This window comes from Heliconius melpomene, chromosome 12 (assembly GCF_056956725.1).
Source record: "Heliconius melpomene rosina isolate 202511_hmr_F chromosome 12, ASM5695672v1, whole genome shotgun sequence".
Lineage (NCBI taxonomy): Eukaryota > Metazoa > Arthropoda > Insecta > Lepidoptera > Nymphalidae > Heliconius > Heliconius melpomene.
In genome coordinates, this window is record NC_140400.1 from 11,742,432 (window position 1) to 11,761,608 (window position 19,177).

The window sequence follows — 19,177 nt, forward strand, 5'->3', positions numbered from 1 at the left end:
TTTTATTGATATTTGATCTTTTAGTTGAATTTACGACGGTAAACTCGCTGCTTGATCGAGTCAATTATAAGCATGTTTTACAGTTCTAAATATAATGCATGGATTTTATGAATCAAAACATGTGATATATAATAATGATATATTTTTCTTTTGCAGTGTGATAGTGAAGGCGACGATGATAAGGCAAGTAGAATTTTATTAACTCTTTTAGTAACAAACCTTATATTATTTTTTACATTTTAAAAGTGTTATATATATGTAAATTCGAACGAAATTTGAACTCGCGCCTCTTGAAAACCAAACGCACTGACCGACTAAGCCATACGTTCGAGAACAAACAATAAAAAAAATGAAACGTTATATTACGTACAAATAAATTAATTAAATTAAACCTATCTCGATCCCAAAGTGGATGAAGTTAAAACAACGTCGAGTATAAATGTCTGTGTAATGTAAGTGGCGAAGTTGTTCGTTTATTACGCGGGCGAGCTCACTCGTACGTACGTACTACGGTGATTAATCTCACTGGTGGAAAACGCCTCGGGGTGCCTGTTCGCAAATTGTTTAGCAGCTATCTGTTCGGCTAATTAGATTTTTGTCGCTAATGTTTTTGTTTTAACTGTTTTTAATTTTGTATTACTTAGTATGTGTGTTTGTTTTATATTTTAAAAAGGTGTTGAATTATTAAATTTAATTTATAAAATTATAATATTATATTGCAAAACTAGCGGCCCGCCCACAACTTCGCCTGCGTGAATTACATGATAATTAAAAAAAGATATTTTTGCATTCTATTATGCTTTTTAAATGCCCCTCTATCCATTTCAGTCAAAAATACAATGTAAATGTATAGACAAAATATTTTTACTGTTTTATTATATATAGAGATTGTTCATAAATAATATTTAAAAATATGTTAGATACTTATAGGGTCATATACAAACATAGATATAGGTAGGTATTACGTTGGACGGCAAAACGTGCAGTTGAAGTTGCAGGTAATAGTTTCGCTTTGTGCGGACTCAACACACTGTAGGAGCTTAACTAACTCGTCAACAGGTTGTGAAATGCGATTCAAAAGCTAGAGTTGAACGGTGGAAAATGCTCCACGGCGTACGGCAAAGGGTGCTGATTACGCGCCGTCGTCGCTGTGTTTCGTAATTACAAGATTGGCGCAGTAGCGGAGTGCCCGTAATTAAGTACGTTATATTACGCCTTTTGCCTCGCTCCGTCTCTAATGTACGACTGAGATATTCTAATTTTCATGTTATACGTGCAAACGTTCAAGTTTTAATATAAGTGTGTAATTTGTGTTAAATATTTAGTTTGTTGTGTTTCTGGTGTGTGTTTGTTTGTAGGATATTGGGATTGATATCGTTATTTTTCTTTATTAGCTTCACCCTGTTTCCCGCACACAGTAGGGTAGGCAGAGGGAACCTAGTGTTAAGACACTCTATTCCCTATTTTCCGCCGAATTGTGGAGGCATTGAGTGATATGTGGCGTACTCAATGCTGGGCTTTTTGCCTTGGTGCCAATACAATGAAAATATATATATAAATTTTTCCCTAGCCTGCACCATCCCATTGTTGGGCAAAGGCCTCTCTTCATTTCTTCCATTCTGGTCTATTTCGAGTCTTGGGCGAAATCTTATACCAGGTGGATTCCAAGTTTTAAAAGGAGAATTGGCAGACCAAAACGGAGATGGCGAGACGAGCTGGACCATTATAAGCCTGACAATAGCGCGAAATGAAAATATTAATTTAAATAAATATTTCATTACCTATTACTAGTCACACACTTATGCGTTGTGCCGCTCCAACAGGACTCCGCTCAGCTGTATATAGCTTTAATCTTATGCTTACACAAAACAATCTAATTACTGTAAGTACAAACAAACAACAATTAGTTACATCTTCCATTCTAATTGTGAAAGCTTTATCGTGATAGTATTGTTCCCCAACGTAAGTAATTTGAACAGGAACGTTCCCCCTCTTAATCTAATTGCGACTGACCACGTCGCTGCCCCAAAATTCTTCATTCTTTTCTTCTCCCCTTATTTCTGTAGTTACCTGCTAACAGTAAAATTATTGGATGAAATATTTAATCTTTTAATTTAAATGTAAGTAAATATTACTTTCAGATTATTTAATTAATAATTTTTTAACAGAAATAATATTTTATTAAATCAACAAAGCTTTATAAATAAATGGAGATTCTTAATAATGAACGTTAAATTTAATAAGGATACTAGGCTCTAGGCATATGACTTAATCGAATTGAAAGTTGAGTGGCACAATAATGCCGGTAAATGGATATCAGAGGAGGAAATCAGTCTCGGGCTCCGCTGTTGTCGTGTCGATTAATTTAATTATCCGGAGAGCGCTTGTGGGTGGATCGCTTCGGGCTTTAGGCAACCTGTGATATGGCTGCTTATGTATGGAGATGTTTTTCCTGGTAGTTTATGTTATAATTATTATATAAGTTAATAAAATTATAATTATATATATGAAATACTTAACCTATACATATATGATAACCTAATTAAAATCAAAATATAAGCTATTATTTAAAAGTAATATAAATAAGTTTCACTAAAATATATTTTTAAAAAACGTCACCTAAATAAGTTGTTTAACGTAGCTCGAAGAGAAGGTATTATGGCTTAGTTGTTCATAGCGTTTCTACATTCCGTAATATATATAAAAAACTAACGGAATATCCAAACCGTCCGTACCTTAAACGTTCCCTTTATCGAATAATCTTATTTCGCAAGTGCTCTACTATCGTGCCCGGCTCATGCCACGAGTCCCTGGCGGTACTAGAGAGGTAGCATTTATAGTGCTAGCTACACTCAGCCGGAGTGCGCCACTAACTCGATCCGATTCAACTTGGCTATTTACACTCGGGGGTTCAATTATGCTTCCACTTTGATATGCAAATCCGTTCGCGTTTGGGTAATTACGTAGACGCTTCCCGGGTTCCGTTGCAAACGTCAGTTTGAGCTTTACATTAATTTATTTGACTTGAGAGCACCTACCACGCTGCTAGGAGCTGCTGGGTCGTGCGATTTGCGCTTTGTGCAGTTTCTCTGTTGGAGTTTGCGTTCATTATGATGTTAACGGGATGTATGAATTGTAAATAGGTGAAGTTGTACGATGTGCTTCATAACTTATTTTGGCTTTATTATGATATTATTTTTGCTTATTTAAAGAAATATTTCATATGTCAATTTCTTCGCTCTGGTAACGAGGCATAAGGGCGTTTAGTTCCATCACTCAACACACTGCCTCCAGAATACGGCGGAAACTAGGGAGCGGATGCAGTGTCTTCACATAAGGTTGCCATGTTCTCTCTGCCTATCCTACTTTGTGTAAGATACATTATAAATACTCATCAAATACATAACGTCAGTATCTTATTAACTCTAATCTCACTATTGTTACAATAGAATAGGAAAATCTATAACTCAAATACGTTATAAACTTACTGAATGTCAAAACTTTCTTTAAAATACCTATTTAAATATTAAAATTATCCAGTATCTATCTATCTCCAAAGCTTCTACACTCTGTCGTAAATTGCTGAAACAAAATTTCAGAGTGGCTCAAGTTATTAGCTCGACTAAATTTGACGTCGGCAAGTTATAATGCAACGCTTGCCTAACCCCCCGGATTACTGAAATTGTAATGTGTGGCTTACACAGAATCCATTGTTATTGTTTGTCTGTATATATGATTTTCATCCTTTTTCTTTAAATAGGTATACGGAATTGAGTATAGAGTTCCAATATTGGTTAAAATTTGCTTAATTTTTATTAATTTTCTTTTCTTAAACAAAAAAAAGTATTGTAATTGTAAAATTGTATTAATTTCCTTTAGTCAAACTTTGATCGGCTATCAATGGGTTGAACTCTACTATAAATACTCTAAAAGATATTAGGTATATTATATTTGTTAAACCAGGAAGCTATTTCATATTGTCAACTTTGTATTGAATTAGCAGAACCGACACGGTAACAAGGAAACGCCTACAATCATTTAAGCTTTACAGACGAGCAGCTAGTTGGCAAAATCAATTGAATATCTAAACTTTAAAAGACATTTATGTTATAAAATTAATTTAAATGAAATTAAGATTACAATTTTTCGCATTGTACTACCATAACTCAATTATATTAAATTTATTATTTTTATTATACAGGATGAGTCATATTGAACTTTCCGATTTCAATAAGGTGTGTATTAAAAACAAAGCGACATGCAGTAAAAATTATTTTATTGTTTGAAAGCACATAACATGCAGTTTTAATTTAGTTGGTTTTAAAAATGATATCCTGTAAATGTCTACCTCCATTGACCACACACTGCTGAAGCCTTTCCCGGAAGTTGTCCATTACTCGTCGAGTCATATTCAGCGGAATAGCATTGATTTCTTCCGTGATTGCAGCCTTCAGTTCATCGATGGTTCGGGGACGATGCGTGTACACCTTTTCCTTCAGGTAACCCCAGAGAAAGAAATCGCAGGGGGTTAAATCAGGTGATTTCGGCGGCCACCCAACGTCACCTCGCAAAGAAATGAGATGACCGGGAAACATTTGTCGCAGGATTTCCATTGAACGCCTGGATGTATGGGCTGTAGCACCATCTTGTTGGAACCAGATGTTATCGTTGTCATGATTCTGCGTTAATTCCTCCAATTTCGGTTTCAGAAAAGTTTCAAGCATGTCGCAATACCGAGCAGAGGTAACTGTGACGACTTGACCATCTTCTTCAAAAAAATAGGGACCCCACACACCAAACTCTGCAATAGCGCACCACACTGTCACTCGAGGGCTGTGAAGTGGTCGTTCGTGTAGGTTTCGTGGGTTATTCTCAGCCCAGTATCGAAAATTCTGTTTGTTGACAGTTCCGGCGAGGTGAAAATGTGCCTCATCACTGAAGATCAAAACAGCAGTGCGGGGGATCTGCTGAATGTCGCGGCATAAATTTGTTCGTGTGTCTAAGTCTCTAACTGTTAATTCTTGAACTACCTGAATCTTGTATGGGTGAAATTTAAGGTCTCTATGCAGTATTCTGCGGACACTACTGAAAGATAATCCTAGTGAAGCGGCATGTTTCCGAACAGAACGCCGAGGGGATTGTTGAATTGAAGCCCGCACTCTATCCACGTTTTCCGCTGACGTTGACGTCCTAATTCGGCCTTGTGGTCTTGTTTTTAATGCTGATGATGTTGCTCTAAAATTTGATACCCAATTTCTGATTGTTGGTCCAGTGGGAATGGGATCACGTCGACCAATAGCAAAATGTAAACGGAACGCACGCTGTGTTGTGATCACGGAGCCGCCATTTTTAATAAACTCTTCAACTACGAACGCACGATGTTGTCCCGACCAAGCCATTGCTCACACTAAAACTGCATGTCATGGCGCGTCTAATGACACCATCCCCACCCTTCTACTCCTTCCCTTCTTCGTGCAACGTCCTTCCAAAACCGGAAAGTTCAATATGACTCATCCTGTATAAATATAAAAGTTATATACAGACAAACTGTATTTTCGATCCAACACATTATATATATAGTAAAGATAATAAAAATAAATTGGTATCCTCAAATCTTATGACATGTAATGTTATATCTAAATCGTTTATCACGTGTCGCTTCTAGTCGATTAGCCAGGGCGGTTCGAGGTGAGCGCAATCTGCGCGTAAGTAAGACCGAGCAGGCAGGGGAGCATTAATAAGAACATGAATACCGATAGACTGGCGGTGTCTATCAATTTTCCTTTCATATGCTACGTGTTATCGTTTTAATATACATATTCAGATCACTTGCGAAATACCGTTGTTATGAGCCATATTTCATATATATATTGCCAAATTATGCTTATTTCTTGGTATTTGGTATATTTGTTTAGAATCTGATACAGCTAGAAGAACCTCGTAGTGTTAGTGTTCCTCGTAAAAGAACCTCGTAAGATACCTGAGATAGGCTCCTCGTATAATACACTCATGGTGTTTAAATAAAACTTTTAATGTTTCCCTGACTCAGTTTACGGAAATTTAAAGTAAAATCTGAAGAATATTTCCCAACGATGCAGTAACAGGCGCCTCTTGGCGGGATTTACTTTACGCAAACCTGCCTCGGTTAATTGAAAGAGCTTCTTTCATTTAGTGTAATATTTTATGGGTCGGGAGTCTGGCGCGCTGCGGTGGGAACTTGCGGTTTCACTTCAACTCACACCAATCTTTCTATAGTACGGTAGGTAGGTACGGTACCCTCTCGCGCAACTGCCGCTCGACATTCTTTGTAATACGCCGAGTAATAAGAAAATAATTGAATCATTTCTATTATATCAAAACTTTATTTCATTTGGAACATTTTCTCTATCGTTTCATTTCTTTTTTATTTTATTTTCTTGACACATATTTACATTAATAAAGATTTTCAGGTAAGTGGAATGATTGATAGAAGTAGGTACATATATATGAATTTGCAAAACGTGAAAAGTATCTACACTTAAGTTATTTCAGACAATCTTGTATTTATAATATTATAAAATAATGAAAAGATAATTTATAATCGTTTAGCTAAAAATGTTAAACATGTAGTAGTAGATTAAGGACTTACGTACGTACGGGCAGTGTGTAATTAGCGTTGAAATCGGAGGGTTCATACTGCGGTTCACCAACGTGATCCACAATAAATTGTCCACACCCGTGGCCGTGCTGTCGCTGCGGCACCAGAGATAAGGGTCATCGCCATACTGTGCACCGTGACTGCAATCTTACATGTTTTGTTGTTTATTGGATAATCGATAGTGATGTATTTTTTTTACATGTTTAAAATGTTATTCCACACTTAAGAAAGGAAAATATTTTTCAGAAAACATTTTATTTATTTTTTTCATTTTGAGAAACAATGGCTCAGTAGGTTAGAGCGCTTCGACGGTTGGCGAGCAAACTGAAACACTTAACTGAAACACTTAATAACATGTATTATTATGTATACGTACATAAAATAGTACACCACTGAAATAAGTTAATAAATTATACCAAACTATGTACATAACTACAAGATTAACATAATGTTTCTGAAATGTTCCACTTTTGTCTTGTAAACGAGCATAAAGTGAAAGAACAAATTGCGAGTTTCCCCAGTATTTTCCTCGCTCGGAAAAATATATGTTTTATTAAAGCTCGGCATTTCCGAGAGCGAGGCAACCCTCCGGGCGGTTGTTGGGGGTGGCGGGCGCGCCCCGGAGGTGAGTGGGGGCGGCGCGCCAGTGTATAACAGACACTGGAAGGATATAAAACATATTTACGCGCCTATAAAGTACTCTCGTACATTCGCTCTCCACCATTTTCTTTGTTCCTCGCTCGTAGCCAATGATAATGCTTTCTTCTGCCGTTCTATTAAACTTATTTTGCTTACCATATTATCTTGCTGTTTTCCGACGTTTTTGTTTATTGCCAAAGTAATGTGATAAGTCACTCTGTTTATTTATATAATGGTCGGTGCCAAATTTAGGCGTGTAAAACTAATGATTACTATGCTATACAAATATATATTGCTGGTTTTGACTTAATACGTTTTATATATGTATTAACATACGTAGCATTAAGCATAATAATAATAATGCTTAATAAAATTGACAAAGGCAATAAATGTTCTAAAGTGTGGAAGCCAAAGCGTTAACAGAAAACGAGAAGCATCTTAATCTTGTACGACAGTACGGCTTAGAGAAGAAACCCCTTGCGTAGGTGAGAGGGTGTAATGACAAGTCTTTCCACCCTCTCTCACTCCTTTATCGTTCACAAGCTTAAACGTTTGCGAACTCCGAAGATCCGTATTATATAGCCGTGTTAAACAGATCGATTCAGATAACATGTTTTTGGATTTGATTTTTGTTTTTGAATTAAATTAAAAATAAAGGAAATATATCATTTTTTTATTACTTGTTGTGGTCGTTTTTCAAGAATATGGAATATATTTAAATCTTTTAAAACATTATGATTGTAAAAAACAAGATAAATACAAGTTTAGAAAGTTTAACTTATCGTTGAAATTCTCTTAAAAAAAATCTTATCTATACTGTATTGTACAATAAACTTTCAAAAATACTCATATGACTAAAGTCGTACCAAAATTACCTGCACCCTTGATTTATCATCGAATAGATTTAATCGATAATCGATTTTACATCTTATTAAATAAATGACAACACTAAGATATGTAATACAAACAATAAAACAATATAATTATCTATGGACAAGTGAATGTTCACACTGTTAACATTCGATGTAGTGGTTCGAGATATCTCTAGACGGATCAGCAGCTCACTCGGGATGCACTCTGCGATTCCGTTTGTCACGGCTGCGGCGAGCTCTCGCTCTGATAAACGCGTGTCAACGTGCTTTGACTATCCATGTCAAACTGTAACCTCGGCATTATACTGCAGTATTGCCGCTTTAGATTAATATTTATGACACTAAGGCCCGTATTTATATGCCAAGATCAAGTCTGAGATCGATCTTGAGATGCCGTTTTCATTAACATCTCTAAGTTAGGAGACCCGTAGAAAGATAATGGGGTTGTGACAGGTGTTTAAATATATGTTCAGTCGCTTTCCCATTCCATAGAGAACTCAGTGAATTACAGCCGAAACGGATTCGTTTGAGCCAGCGGTTTCAGTATTAATTGCCCGTTCTTACTAAGAGCTGCGCTAATCTGTAATTTTTGTGTGTGTATTTATATATTTAAAGAAACAGTTTATTATTCATATATACTTAGTGAAGATTTTAAAAAATATTATATTCATTTGGACTTGAAAGAAAATATAAACAAAGAAAATAAATCTTTAATAATAACATCATATTTGTAAGAGTACAAATCTTTGGGCCACGTTCAATCTACGTATTTGAACACTATATATAAAAGCCACCTTCTCTATATTGCTTCCTAAATAGGGTGTTTAATTTTTGTACACATTATCAACTATTTATGCTTAGTAATATAATTTACTGTAAAATATTTCAGGAAAACATAAAGAATACGTAGTTAAATGTTCCCTTACAAATAAGATTGTGCGAAGTAAACGTAAGAGCAAAAATACTCTTCTAACTAAAACTCATCTGTTGACGCCTCCGTCAGGGCGAATAAATTGGCTACCGTCGCTTATTGTTGCTCAAGCTCGTCGCTCGTCACTTCTCCGCTATAATAAACATGCAATTTGTCCGTCTATGTCTCGCTGCTCAGAAGTTGGTAGCGCTTGTAATATGGCTGTTTGATATCACCATTTGGGTTATTTAAATAATAATTCCTTTTGTTATAGATACTGATTTATAATTGTTTTGTGTATTTTTTTATTATCTGTTATAATACTGTTTAGACTATTCAGATGTTACAATGACGGTATTTAATATTGTTTATGTCTATGTTCGTATTACTAAAGTACTAAACAATCATAAAATCAGCTTCTCTCTGTATCCCTCATGTAGCAGTGTTGGCATAGTGTTATACACTCCTGCTGATTTTTGGAGGGGTTGCGTGTTGAGCAGAACCCAGAGCGAAGAAATGAGAATATATATATTTTTTATTTCCTCGAGTGGGGATAGAACCCATAACTTGTCGCTTGTACGCCACGACTGATCTCAATATACTTACTATACTTAATAGATAGATGATAACCATGATGTTAATTAAAATCACTATTCTACAATATCAGTATATTTAATTCTATTAGGATGCGGAACACGTAAAACAGATTAAAATAAAAGTTTATTGGACATGAAGCGAGTGGAACCGGTCTCGCAGTGGCGACTGCGGGCTCGGTGTAATATCAACAGTGTACTCGACATTCTCTCGAAGCTCATTAAAACGGTTTTTGTCCTCGTCTCATATTTATCTTATTAGCCGGATGGAATTCGTTTCTAAAAAAAATATAAAGCAATTTTATAAAACACCTCCGGGGTATCAATAACAATTATGCCAAGTCTCGAATGTTCTATTTATAATTTATTGGTTTATTTAAATTTGTTACTATAACAATAGTTTTGATTTCTTTGTTTTTGATATAATATGAAAATTATATATCTTTTCGCTTTCATATTTAATTGAAAATTAAAAACAATATTACATCCTCCTTTATACTAAAAGATATTATAAATAAGTTCTTGGAGAATTCTGTTTGTTATATCATAAGTTACAAGCAAATATCACAACAAGAAATGAGATCATTATTTTATAATATGTATGTTGGAGTTGTGTTCTCGGTACTCTAGCGTACATTGTCGGATTATTCCCCTCTTTACGCCGCCGTGCTAGATGCGTCGACCACTTTGTTGTTTTATACTTTGTCTCGAAGCGACTTTATGCACCGCCTCATTGCTCTTCGCCGTTTCGCTCAGTTCTCCCTCTTTATTTTCAGCTCACGTTACTATGTAAATTTATTTTAAAACTAGAGACGCCGTCGACGGCGGGTGTTCCTACCTAAAGCGATTTGTTCTCTATATACAATATTGTGCATACAAAGCTTATGGTATTTGATTATTTTTAAATTAACTAATTTTTTATAAATAAAACTGTGAATTAGGTACAGCTTAAACATTTTTGTAGTGAATAATAAATTAATGCATCTTTAGGCATTATTATGTTTATTTATGCAGTTATATATATAAGTTATATATATAAAATGAGCTATTAACGCTATACACAGAAGCTGTTTGACCTTGCTCAAAATTCTGAAATAACGTACATTTTTATACAATGGGAACAAATTAAATAAGCGGAGCTATTGCAGCTCTTCTCGCTGTGTATTCCATATAAAACAAGCTGGAAAATACCTTTGTTCTACAGCAAGCTCTCGTGTTTCGCAAAATTTTCGAGCTTTTAGGTACTTCACATTCGGAGGTTTACAAAATTTTTTTATTTGTTGTTAGCTTTTTGAAAGATTACTTTATATAAGGATTAAATAAATTTAAGATGTAGTAGAATATTTGTTGACACAATATATTTTAAGTACGAAAATAATTTCAAATCCAAAACGATTAGTTAGTATAAGAATATTCTCCATAATAAAATACATTTATAGGTTTATCTTCGCAATTTAATTATTTCAATCTAAAATTGTATATCTGCAAAGGAAACATTTAACATTAATTTAGAAAACAATATCCACCTACAGAAATCACATCCAGTGTTAAAGAGTGCCCTGATTACTCTCATCGTGAAATTGTGTTTAGCGAGTTTATTCATTACTCGGCACCGCGAACGCTCTGGGGGGTGGTGGAGGTGGAGTGGGGGCGGCCCGTACCCATACCACCACTCTGCTCAGTTTATGGATATAACCTCGACAAAATACCCCTAAAATTGAACTGTTTTTATTACGTACTCTCTTTATCTCTTTTGGTTTGTTGTGCCCTTTATACGGCGTTATAATTTTATTAGCGAGTCTGAAGCACATTAAATAATGATTTGTATTATATTTGTGTAAGATGTTGTGATATTTACTAATTTTTATTACTTTTGCGTTTTGAGTGTTTTAAAGGAAGATTTAAGAAATTGTACATATTTAATTTTGACAAATAACTGGATGCTATAAATTCATTTGTAACAGTTAATCTAATATACCAATTAAAACCTGTATTTGATATGTCATTAACGACTATTAGCGTTTACCAATTACATACATGCTTAAAATGCGTTCTATTTCTATAAAGTAGAATAGAATAAGCAATATTAACTAAAAAGTTCAAATAAATGACACTAACAGAGTTAACATATTGTTGCATATGTACCAAACGTTCAGTGTGTTAACTGTTAAGTTCAAGCTATTTCGTTAACAAAGCGCCATTGCATAAGAGGTTTTGGTCAAAGAGAAAGAGAATTTCGACGGGCGCTTTGTGCGCGAAATTGAATTGAATGTCATATAGAACGCATTCCGTATGCTCAAAGGGAGAGTAATTGCGATCTGGCAGCTCCATTTAAAATGAATTCGTACAAATCTACTCTAAGCACGGCGATGAGAGGTAAAGAGGAGAGGCAAAGAGGCGAGGCGGCACATCCATGTGACGTTTGTCTTTGTAACCAGCGTTGGGCGTTCGTTGCCGTCGCAAATCGTGCGCTCATCCACTCGTGTCGACTGTCGCACTGCGCGAGTTGGGCGCTTGCCAGCCGCTTTGTTTTACAGCGAGTGTAAACTATTTGACATACAACTATTGTTTACATTTACAGAAAAAAATGATTAGGTATTGCATAACTATGCACAATTAAATATACTTGTTTTAATAATTAGAAAAAGTGGTAATAAATATAAATATTTAATAAGGTAGGTAGGTTAGTGTTGTAATTTTCTAGTAAGTTTCCAGTTAGAATAACTAATAGTGTGGATTTTTATGTTACGTAGAACTACTAACAAAGTAAAACGAGTTCTTATGTAATAAAGAAATAACAATTATATGGATTCAATATACAATATTCATTATATTGATTTGAATTACACACTTGTCTAGAAACTTTTATCAAAAATTGGTCTATTGAATAATTATTTTTTATTACCTCTTTATTGAGTATTATCATGTCGTACAATGCTATTTTACATTTATGTATTCCAAGGTGTTGTGCATTTAACATGCACGAGCTCGTTCTAATTAATTAATTTACGGCGAGCGAGGTGGAGCTCGATTAGCGGAATAAATTGGGCTTGCGGCGGCTGTAATCCCGACCCAGTAACAGGGTTGCCAACAAAAGCGTTTGGGGGTTGCCTTTTTCGGGTTGCAGGTTGAATGTGTTATTATTATTTATTCATGTTAATTCCTCATCATCTTTGCTTAATTCTTTTTATAAGTTATACTTTTTAGGTATGCTTTTTACCCTTTTAGGTACGTATTGTTTAACATGTTACTGTAATATAAGGTATACGAAATATTTTAAATTAAGATGGATAATGGCAGACAGTCGTAAAAAATTTCATGTCACGTAAAGAGAGCCGTCGTAGGCTGAATTTAACAGTTTCAGCCATCATGTTAATATTAAAGAAATACATACATCATATATGATGTATATTCAAATGGATGCCTAATGCATTATATTTTTCAAAATAAAAATATAGCGAAAAGAATGCTTAACTTCACTAAAATGTTGTAGTTAAATACATACAATTGAATAGTAGATCTTGGAAATTCTGAGCTTCGTAGAAATCCAAAAGGGATGAATCGCTTTGTGTTGTTGACGCTCCCCGTATTTCCGTCCCTCCGTGGTTTCTTTGTCACAAATCCTGATTGCGACTTCTCAGTACAGTACGCTTAGCGCAAGCACTGCGCTCTTCACAAAGGTTTTGAAATTTAAAATTTAAAACCACCTCCATTTTGCCTTATGTATACATTCACAGAAATATACTATTCGTCTACGGTTCCAAATTTTATTTACTTATTTTAAACTTCTTACCTTGGGCTTCTTACGAATAAAACTTTTCCTACATCCTTATTCAATATGCACAGTCAGGGGTTAAACGTTGATGAAAATGTCTTGTTTTAACTTTCTCTTTTTCTCTTCTTCTGTTCTTATGTAAATTTATTAAAACATGTTTATTTATTTGTGGGTTCGATCGCCATTTGAGGAAATTAAATGTTTATTTTAATTTATATTTCTTCGCTCTGTCCATTTCACCACTCACCACGCAATGCCTCTAGAATTCAGCGGTAAGTGGGAAACAGAGTGTCTTAACACTAGGTTCCCTCTTCCTACTCTGTTATGTGCGGGATGGGGATGTAGCGTAAAGCTAAAAAATATATTTGTTTAATTGCACACCTTCCCTTTATAGCGTTTGTTTTAATTGTATATTCAAATAACATAGAATTCCAATCCAGATTTAATTAAACGTTAAAAATGAAAACGCGCACTCGTGAAATATGTCTGATACAAAAATAATTTAACAATACGCCCACCGCAAATTGAATGAGGTTCGAAATAAATTCTGCGGTCGTTATTTGACTCTCAATTTCCTCCCGTTCGTATTGCACCCCCTGTTTGCGATGTTCACAGTTTTCATAACAAAATTATCCAACGTATATGTGGATATTTGTTATACTTCAAATGGATGATATTAAAGCGAAACAAGTCACTGGCAGAGTCATATTTATATAATGTGACTTAAATGACTAGTATTAGATTTTCGGCTTTTCTTACGATATATTTTTTATGGATGCTTATATATATTATCATGTTATTACATCTTCCTTTAACAACTAGGTCTAAAGTGTGGACACAGAAACATCGGTCCTTTGCAAGTGTTTATTGCTTTTGCAAAACTGCAAGCCCCCCCATCTTAGAAAATGATGCTACAAATTATATATTATATTTCGTGTTAATATTATTCGCATCAACACCAAATTGATTATAAAATTAAAAAGTAGTGAGCGCACTCAACGGTTAAGTCGATAGGCGCCGTTTTTATTGCATCATTAACAGGCACCGAGGGAAGCGAAGCGATCCCAATCTGCGTAATCAATGCCGGAAGCAATCCAAACTCACATAAAGTAGGACTTAATTGGTGTTGATGTATAGGATTTATTGATGTACGTCATAGGTTATACAATAAATATAATATATGCTATGTTTTATTATAATCGTCAATCACGTCAGGCACGGTCTACCGTGAGGGAATCTAGTGTTAGGACACTCCGTTCTATATGTTTATAACTAAATTATTAAAAAAATATATATATTATTTAATAACTACATAACATTAAAGTGATTAAAGATTATTACCACTACACACAAGCCACGACATTATTTCATTTGTACTGACATCCGGTAATTAATACTCGAGTAATCCGACCAGCAAATATTGTACGAACTGTTTAAACTCTCGTTTATGATAATTGAGTCTCTGTGTTTATTATAATGATAATTATTTATATGCAATATGAGGCCTTCGTACAGGGGCATAAAGTTTGATTGTAAAGGCGATAAGATATGGGTTCGATTTCCACTCGAGGATATGAAAAATTTAATATTTTCATTTTTTCGCTCTGGTGTCGAGGCATAACACGCAATTTCGCCACTATCTATGCCTCCAGAATTTGGCATATGATGATGATGGGAATGTCTTATCCCTTGATTCACTCTGCCTACCTATTGTGTCCGAGATACAGAGTGACGTGAAAAAATGATGAATACCTATGTTAATATAAAATGAATGGTGGAGAGAATGCTGGCTGTAATCACCTGTGCAATGTCAATGATGATTATTGAGACAAACAAAAATGAACTAATACTTTTTTTAAAAAAGTAAACAGACATTCGTAAAAGTAAAACAATTTGTTTTGAATGTACCTATTATAATAATAGAATTCTAAGATTTGTGCCTTACGATTAAAAATATACCTTACAAATACATTTTTTAAGACCTTAATAGAGTTACAGCTATTTGGAAGCGATTCAATAAACTCACGCAGGAAACGAAGATTCCCTTCAACTCGAACGTTTTCCCCTAAGATAAAAAATTAGGGACGGCTTTTATCCGTTTTTTTTTTCATTTCAAATAATTTATTCCGATTTAATATTTCGAAAGGGAGGGTTTTATTGGCTTTTACGTTTCGCCATTGTACAAATAATTTAGATTAACTATAATATGAAGAAGGAAAAGAGATTGTAATAAGACGATTTGAAAATCCTAATATAAAAAGCTGTTTCTATATTATGACAATTGATATAAATAAAAATTTTTCGAATAGGTTTTAAAGGTTCAAACCTTTTGAAATTTAACTATAAAAGAGGCAACTGTTTTCTTCTTCTGGGAAAGGATTTTTATTCAGGCAAAATATGATATTTATTATGTATAATTCAAAGTTTATTTATTGTGTGTGTTGGCTTTAGGAAGCCGTTTACATGTGTATTGTATCGCGAGAAATGCTCAACGGGGCATATATTGGGCGGGCGGCGCGTGCGCGACGGGCGGGGCGGGGGGCGCAGGCCGCAGCGGACGACGACCGCCCGACCGTGCCGCTACAACACCGCGCCGCCTACCGCGCGTTTCGCCCGGCACCGCACTCGCGCCCCGGCCGCCGGGCCGTCGTTACGTACGTATACGGTGTGTCCGTCTGACGTCTTTGTCTCCGTTGGAATCACGATCTATTGTTATTTTTGTTCTGTGACAGATTTGTACCGAGCTCCGAAACGGCCGATCGCCATTCAATGGATTTCAGTGTTTTACGGATTGCAGTGAATTTGAATAGGAATTTGTGATAAAGAGTGCTCCAAATCTGTTCTGATTGTAGTGATATTTTTTGTGTTGCGTTTTTTTAAACTTTTGTTCGGAAGTGATTGTGGCATGTGCTTTAGATGAAGTGTATGGTAATACAAAAATACACGTGAATTGAATGGTGCACCTTGATAGTTTTTAAAAGTTATCATAGTGAGGATTAAAGATTCACCCAAAAATAATGTTGAAGGAGGCAGCAAAAAAGAAGTCAAGAAAAAAAATAATAAACAGAGAACCGAAAACAATGGAGCGGCGATAGTTCACAAAAAAGAAAAATCATCTGCAACTGCAAAGACGGAAAAAGAAAATTCGAAAAGGTCACCAGGAAAGGCAGCGGAGAATGAGGTATATTATGTACGAGTTTTAAAAGCAGATAGTAACTCACAACTCATAATTTATCAGTGTGAGTGAAATGTAAAAAGAAACATATGGACTACATTAAAATATAAAATGAAACACACAATTTTGTTGACTTGGAACTTCTGAAGTGTGTGATTACAAAGCAAACTTATTCCACATAGATGCAAATTGGATGGCTTCCAATTCAAACTATCTACAATAAATCAGTTGCCACTCCTTATTTATAATAACGAAGCTTGCATACATATTAAATTTTATTCAAATAACTAAATCGTTTTATAATATTTAATTTAATGGTAACGGGCGAGGAGAACAGTGGGGAACGGAGTGTCTAAACACTACGTTTTCTCTGCCTACCCTGCTTTGTGCTGGATAAAGTGTGAGGCTGGTTGTAGAGAATAATTGAAATATAAAACATGTTCGTTCGAGAACGAATCTGACCTACAATCGCATCCCAATAGCGACTATTATTATTTTTTTTTTGAATCACTGCTTTAAATTTGTATAATATAATAATAACCTGTCGCTCTAAAGATTAATGTCAAATGTCATTGTGTGTTTGTTGATGATGCTCGAATGCTGTCAAATACTATAACACTAGAAAAACTACGTTATATAATTATTGATATCGATATAAAGCTTAAATTTTATTTTATTATTCACATGTATAATTTATTATTTAAACATAAGAATACACCTGCAATTAATGATGCTATGCAAACTTGAGTAGTCAAATATTTTTTCGACTGACTTTATTTAACCTCGAGTGTCACATTAACACACATTCTGTATTCAGATAATTCTCTTTAAATTCATAACATTTTAATATATTTTGAGTCAAATGGACATTATTGTTATCTATCTGTCTGTCTGTTGAAACAATAAATATTATTTCATTATAACAATTTTTTTATATATATTGTAATAGAAAATTTTATGGATTTAATGGAAAATAAGATATATATCTTGAAAAAAGAAATGGTTATAATGAAATAATATTTATTGTACTTTCATATTTCTTAATAATTTAGTCTTTATATTGAAGCCATTCAATCTGTTATGCTATGCAAATATTATTTATATGAAAAACATTTTTTTCAAAACTATACACATAATATGATTCTATTTTTTTAATAAAAATTACATTAATTATATTATACAATCATGTTAATCGTGTGAATAAATACCCACCTATATAATAGAAATCGGTAGGCCATTAGAAAGTCTCCAACTGCCACGAACGCTAGCTGCTGTTCCAACTTTCCTTCGATTTTAAATTCTCGTTGAATTTAAAGTTCTATCCTATTAAAACTTTATGAAAGTATTAGAATTTCGAATGAGGGACGAAAAAGCTATCACATTGGGTTTTTTATCTTTAACGACAAAGACAATGATGATACTAGAAGCGGAGATGCATGTCGTATTATAAGTAACTTTAATTATAAGATTAGTTGCTTAGACATATTGCTTTAGTTATTTATTTCGACTATCTTTGATTTAATTCTACAATATTATATTAGTAGATAAAGTGGATATTCCACCATCACGTTAGATTTTTTTTGCTATAAAACATTTTTTTTTCCTTTTTAATATTAATGTAATTAAGCTAAGATATTTTTTTAGCTTTTTCGTTTTGGCCGCGTTGACTAATGGGGCCGTTTATTTTTATTACTAGTTTATTTAAACTGACGCATGTTTTCTTCGGAGTTCGACTCGGCGGGCCCATTATTACTTGTCGACGCGACATCACTCACCGCGTTAATATCGCTGTGATTATCTATTTTAATGTTTAGTCGTTTTGACAAGTGGCCAACATTTGTAGCACCTACAAAAAAAACGAAATAATATTTATGTAAATGCCTGTACGATGATACGACGTTTTGTGCTTTGACAAATGAATAAAAAAAAAATCAGAGAGACTTCAAAGTAGCGGAAAAATAGTATATTTTATTTATGTTAACGAAATTGAAATATAAACGCGAAGCTCCTTATAATCTGACATTTTATTTTACGACAGCAATATGTAATTCAATAAACGATTTTCAACTTTTTTACAATATGGTGTAAGTTTAATTTGCACAAATGTATGTATATGTATATATTTTTTATATTATATTTTGACAAAACCTGTCATCCTTATTTAACATTGCTTAATATATATATTTTAAAGTATTAATATTAGAATATTAAATTTAGAATTCGTTCATATTTCTTTTTTATAGTCATTAATATGATACATGTCGGTGGCCTTGACCCTTGACCTAAAAGAGGAGAGATGGGTAAATGTATCTTTTTTACAAAAATATTTAATTTGTGTTCACAATAGGGAGTTTACTAATAGTAATCGTTATTTACATATTGTTCGTTTATTGTTCTAACGATGAAAACTTTGCTTTGTTTATTACTCGTTCTTAAATACATATATGTTTTGATTGAAAAACTAGATAAAGAATTATTTTTCTAAATGTATAACGAACAAAATTACAATTCAAAGTTGTCATGATAAAAACATAATATATATAATATGCATATAAAAAGGTTTTATTAGCATATCA

The 19,177-nt window shown here is 34.0% G+C and overlaps 1 protein-coding gene across 11 annotated transcripts in view; it reads left to right on the forward strand.

The window, feature by feature from the left end:
* Positions 1–19,177, forward strand: part of tay (tay bridge kinase) — a 48,262-nt gene that overhangs the window by 19,547 nt on the left and 9,538 nt on the right. For 10 of the 11 annotated variants that reach the window (XM_085193821.1, XM_085193823.1, XM_085193824.1 and 7 more), the window contains one exon: positions 157–183. In XM_085193821.1, coding sequence (XP_085049947.1) covers positions 157–183 — 27 coding nt within the window. Of the gene's footprint in view, positions 1–156; positions 184–16,040; positions 16,608–19,177 lie in introns of those variants that run through there. The other variant, XM_085193825.1, reaches the window with a different exon arrangement.